Source organism: Pundamilia nyererei, unplaced genomic scaffold (genome assembly GCF_000239375.1).
Source record: "Pundamilia nyererei isolate P.nyererei 1_Seehausen unplaced genomic scaffold, PunNye1.0 scaffold00002, whole genome shotgun sequence".
In the NCBI taxonomy this organism is placed as follows: Eukaryota; Metazoa; Chordata; class Actinopteri; order Cichliformes; family Cichlidae; genus Pundamilia; species Pundamilia nyererei.
This window is the reverse complement of record NW_005187403.1, coordinates 8,599,979-8,604,744: the sequence shown is the minus strand read 5'-3', so window position 1 is coordinate 8,604,744 and position 4,766 is coordinate 8,599,979. Positions and strand designations below refer to the sequence as shown.

Sequence of the window (4,766 nt, the reverse complement as noted above, 5' to 3'; positions counted from 1 at the left end):
GCCCGAGATTCACAGAATTTACAGAAAATGTTACATTTTTGTGATTTATATCGTTATCGGACAATAGAATTCTTATCCTTGAATGAGATTTCGGTCATATCGCACAGCCCTAGATCCAGGACATCCAGAGCGTTGGTGGGACAGAGTCACATGCTAGGGACAGGGTTAAATGGAGGCAGATCATCTGCTGTATGAACCTGTAAAGCAGCTTGAAGAAAAAGAAGAAATGAAGACATTATATGTTTAATTGAGCTAAGTTGTTTCTTGTGTTTCGGGTGCTATAACACAGTAATTTCCCAACATTTGGGATCAACAAAGTACCTTCTTATTATTCACATTAATGTTATATGGAGGGACAAAAGATAACAAACAAGTACATATTAATGCCACTATTTTATAAGGATGCATCAGATTAATTATGTGCAATAATGTGTTTCGATAAATAGAGCAATAGGCATAGGTACATTAGTTGAAAAGTTATATCACCAGCTTTAATGGTGCAGGTGTCTAGTTAGTAACTAGTTCCAAAGACTTGACATACAAAGTTGTAGGATTTACGAAAAGGTAGTGGACTTTATTCAGGACACCACATGTGGTGTCTGGCAGAACATTACTAAACATGTCTCTGACTTGCCATCAGATCGCGCACTTCCAGAAGGAATTGGATGACCTTAAGGCACGAAGTGCAAAAGCTGACTTTAAGGTTGGTGCTGATGAGGAAATGAAGGAGTTGAGGAAAGAGTCGGAAGACCTCCATATTTTCACCCTGGAAATCAAGGAAACTACAGAGGTAAGACAATGATTGAAACACTGAGTCCTGTTCACAGACTGCTCTTCTTCCTTTTAACATTTGATGTTGAGAAAGCCAGTAAAAATCATTTCGAACAACCTTAAATTCTGCAACCATAAGACTTCAACCACTGTGACTTTAGAGTCCTGTCTGAAGCAGTGTTTGGAGGATGGTGTCACTCTAGGTTGATAAATCATTTAAAACCTCCTTTCAAGCCTTTTTGTGTGTGTGTCTGTAATCTTTAGTCACTCCATGGTGACATTGGCACACTGAAAACTTCGCTACTGGAAGGCTTTGCTGGGGCAGAAGAAGCCAAGACCCAGAGTGAACTGAGCAAAGACAGAAATTACAGACAGCTACTTTACAAAAAGCCTCTGGACCCACGCAGTGAGGAACAGCTTAAGGTGCGAAATAAAATGACAGATTACCCCCAAATTGTTTGCATGAATTGACAGTTTTAAGGTTTTACATATTCTTATAAAAATAATCTCCTTAATCATGTATATTTGATCTTTTTTTTTTTTTTTTTTTTTAAATTCAGGAGATTCGAAGGCTATACCAGTATGTTATGTTCACTGTGGAGGATGTTAATGATGTCTTGGATGTGGAATGGGAGAAACACTTGGAGAAGAAGAAAAAGCAGAAGTGAGTTTTAAAGAAAATGGCAGATAATCCCACCAGCAGTTTGTGTGTTGGATAGAAAGAGAGAATAAAAAATTGGATGGAGTATAATTTGTTATTAAATAAATCTCTTTACAGACACATGGTTGTGCCTGGACGTGAGGGTCTGTTCACTACACTGTCCAACAATCTGTACATCATCAACCAGCAGAAGAACAGACTGGACCAGCTGGTTAAGGAGCTCAATTCACTACGCCTCTACAGCAAAACAACCACTCCTGCTAGAAGTCCTGTGACAGCAACGACAGCTAGGTAAGGCCTGGCTGCAGAATGTGGGGGAAAAAAACAGGGATTTAAGAGGATATTAGGTGTTAGTTATGTGGGGTAGTTTAAGGAAAGACTTAAGTTTTAAGTTAACCATTATCTATGGTTTATACGTCAGTTTTTAAGTTATTAAAAAGGGTTTTAGTCAGCTTAAACATCATGTATGGTAAAGAATGGTTCCAAGCAGCATTCCTTATAATGTGTGGATGTTCACACGCTTCCATTTGCTCCTATTGGATAAAAACACCATGTTTTTGTGTTGTTATTAGTTTGGAAAATGACCTTGAGACTTTAAGAGATGCTCTCCTGAAAACCAGGCTGGACCCTACCCCTTCTAAGACCAAATCTCCAGGTATTGATTTTTTTTTTCCTACCGCCTGCATAAAAACAGCACAGGATATATTTAATTTTTTCAGTATATTTTTCAGTATATTTCAGTATGTATGATGTCTCTGCAGCCGTCAAGATATCACCAGTTAAACAGTCCCAGCTGCGCAACTTTCTCTCAAAGGGACAGATGCCTCCTGTCCGCTCAACTGCACCAGGTACTAGAAATTTATGGTTACATGAAAGTTTTATCCTAAATGTTCAAATGATTTTGCCTTTTGAAAAAGTATACAACAAGGCTGATTTTAAAGTAAAGGGATGTTAATCAAGCCCTCTTAGTGTGTTTCATAATAAATCATAGTAAATGTGAGTGCTAATTTCATGTCGACAGTAGCTTTTTCCTCACAACTGCAAATACCAAATTCAACACCCGCTTCATTTCAGTGATATTAATATTGAAATCCCTATTCTGATGCTCATACTGTGGAATGCAGCAGCACTTCACATATTGGAATCGAAATGTATTTATTCATTTTTCTGTTTCAGCCAACCTATCTCGTTCAGCCTTCCTTTCACCTAAATACTACGAGGACTTGGATGACGCGAGTTCAACATCTTCCCTGTCCCAGTCCCTGGAGCCTCACCCGCCTCACTTGGAGCAGGAAGAAGAGGAGCTGCAGACACGGCCCCCTCCCATGTCCTCCATACCTCCATCATTGTCCACCCCCCGCCACCCTACCGTTGTGAGGACCCCCTCTATCCAGCCGGGCTTCGGAGCCATCCAGTCCACCCCTTTATCTAAAATTCAGTCAGGACAGGGTATGGGCTTTGGACTCAGCCCTATTGCCAGCCCCAGTAAGTAAATTATACCAACTGTTGCTGTTCATAAAAAATTATGAGGACGCATTCATGAATCATAAATGACTTCAAGTTATAATGCCATATTTTACTGAAAATAATGTAAAGTAATGTCGCTAGTCTTAGATGTGGATATTTTTTATAGATATTGATTACTGCATTAATATTCCAGTTCCAACAAATAAGATCAACCTCAGCGGGGCTGAGAGCACGGCTCTCGCCACAAAGACAGTCAAGCATGGAGCTCCACCAACCGAGAGGACCACACCCATCACCATCTCTGCCCAGCAGGCTGCAGCCAATGCTGCTTTACGAAGACAGATGGCCAGTCAGTTGGGTAAGTAACATTGTGCAGCAGTCAAAAATGTATTTATTTGTTTTTAAACAATGAGGAAGATGTGCACATTTGTTTTTAGCTACAGTGGGCATTTGGGGATCTTTTAAATATTATTTTGTTATTCCCTCAGTAATTCACCAGGGGGAGACAAAGACTTAAAGAACAGATAATGTGTAACTGTTAGCTCATTACCACATCCTGCCTGAGAGTAATTTGCTAAAATGTTTCCATGTAAACAGAGCAGGCTTAAATAAACCTGGAGACATTCAGTTTGATTGCTTTTGTCTCATCTGGTACCTTTTTTCCAGCTGTGAATTGCTCTAATATGCCAGCTGTGATCAATACTTCACTGACAGAGTCCACCTTGAAGACTGTTCCTCAGGTGGTCAATGTTCAGGAGTTCAAGGACAAGGGGACTCCTGTGGTGGTTCCTTCCAACATCAGGTAAAACCTAAAACGAAGGTCACTTCTCACCTTCTCACCCCCACTCCTTTAAAGGCAATTGAGGGAAAGCAGATAAAATGTGTCAAGGGTAAACTACAAATACGGCAAGACTATAGCTTCCAAATAAGATAGTAAACCCCAAGTAGAAGTCTATTTGTTTTTATTTTTGGTCAGTGTTACAAACTATTCCTCTGTATAACTGTAAACAAGATTACTGGCATTACTTAAGACTTATTATTTGTAGCTATTAAAAAGAATCAGTTGGAAAATCAGTTAATAACCAATTCCTTAAAGATTAGCAGATATTTAGACATAGGTGTGGGACACTTGGATGTACTTGATCAACATGTAGTTGAAACATTTTTGATGTATTCTTATTTTAATAATCACTAACATAGTCAGTAATATGGGGGTGATACTATAGCTTAACTGGGTGACCAGGCAAGAGATATGGTAAAGGCTGCTGCGAGGGACCCTTGCCATAAACATACCACTAAATAATGTAAATTTGATTATATTTTTGTGCCATGTGAAAACTGTGCCCTCTTATGGTTGTGCTGATGTCCCCAGCTCCTCGGTACCAGATCCAGGATCTCAGGTCTTTGCAACAGTTTCTTCCAGTCAGGCCAAACGGGTGAGTAAATCCATCACTCTCCGACCTGTCATTTTGTCTTTGACTTTCTCGTTACTGTTACTTGGGTGACATATTAATTCAAATTAAATAATCTTTACAACACAAATCTCAGTTGACTTGCATGTGAAATATTTGAAACAGTTTTTATCTATATTTTAAGGAATAAATAAAAACTTTAAATTGAAAAAAAAAATCATGTAAAAATACTTGACCTTTCATGCACCTTTCAAGTGGTTTTGTACTTTTCCAAGGAGTGCCACCACAAACAAATGTCTTCACTATATTTTTATGCGTCCACGTGCTAAATAGTAAAAGTTATTATAAAGGTATATTTAGAGCTGGGCGATAGAACGATAACGATATGTATCGCGATATAACTTTTACTCGATAGAGAAATTAAGCTATCGCGATAGACCTCGCCGCTCTTGTCC

General features: G+C 39.0%; 1 protein-coding gene across 1 annotated transcript in view; it reads left to right on the top strand.

The window, feature by feature from the left end:
* nup214 (nucleoporin 214) overlaps positions 1-4,766 on the top strand; it is a 39,240-nt gene that overhangs the window by 18,300 nt on the left and 16,174 nt on the right. The window contains exons 12-22 of the mRNA XM_013909135.1: positions 68-135; positions 641-790; positions 1,036-1,194; positions 1,332-1,435; positions 1,550-1,723; positions 2,005-2,087; positions 2,194-2,280; positions 2,609-2,917; positions 3,093-3,257; positions 3,566-3,701; positions 4,272-4,335. Coding sequence (XP_013764589.1) covers positions 68-135; positions 641-790; positions 1,036-1,194; positions 1,332-1,435; positions 1,550-1,723; positions 2,005-2,087; positions 2,194-2,280; positions 2,609-2,917; positions 3,093-3,257; positions 3,566-3,701; positions 4,272-4,335 — 1,499 coding nt within the window. The remainder of the gene's footprint in view (positions 1-67; positions 136-640; positions 791-1,035; positions 1,195-1,331; positions 1,436-1,549; positions 1,724-2,004; positions 2,088-2,193; positions 2,281-2,608; positions 2,918-3,092; positions 3,258-3,565; positions 3,702-4,271; positions 4,336-4,766) is intronic.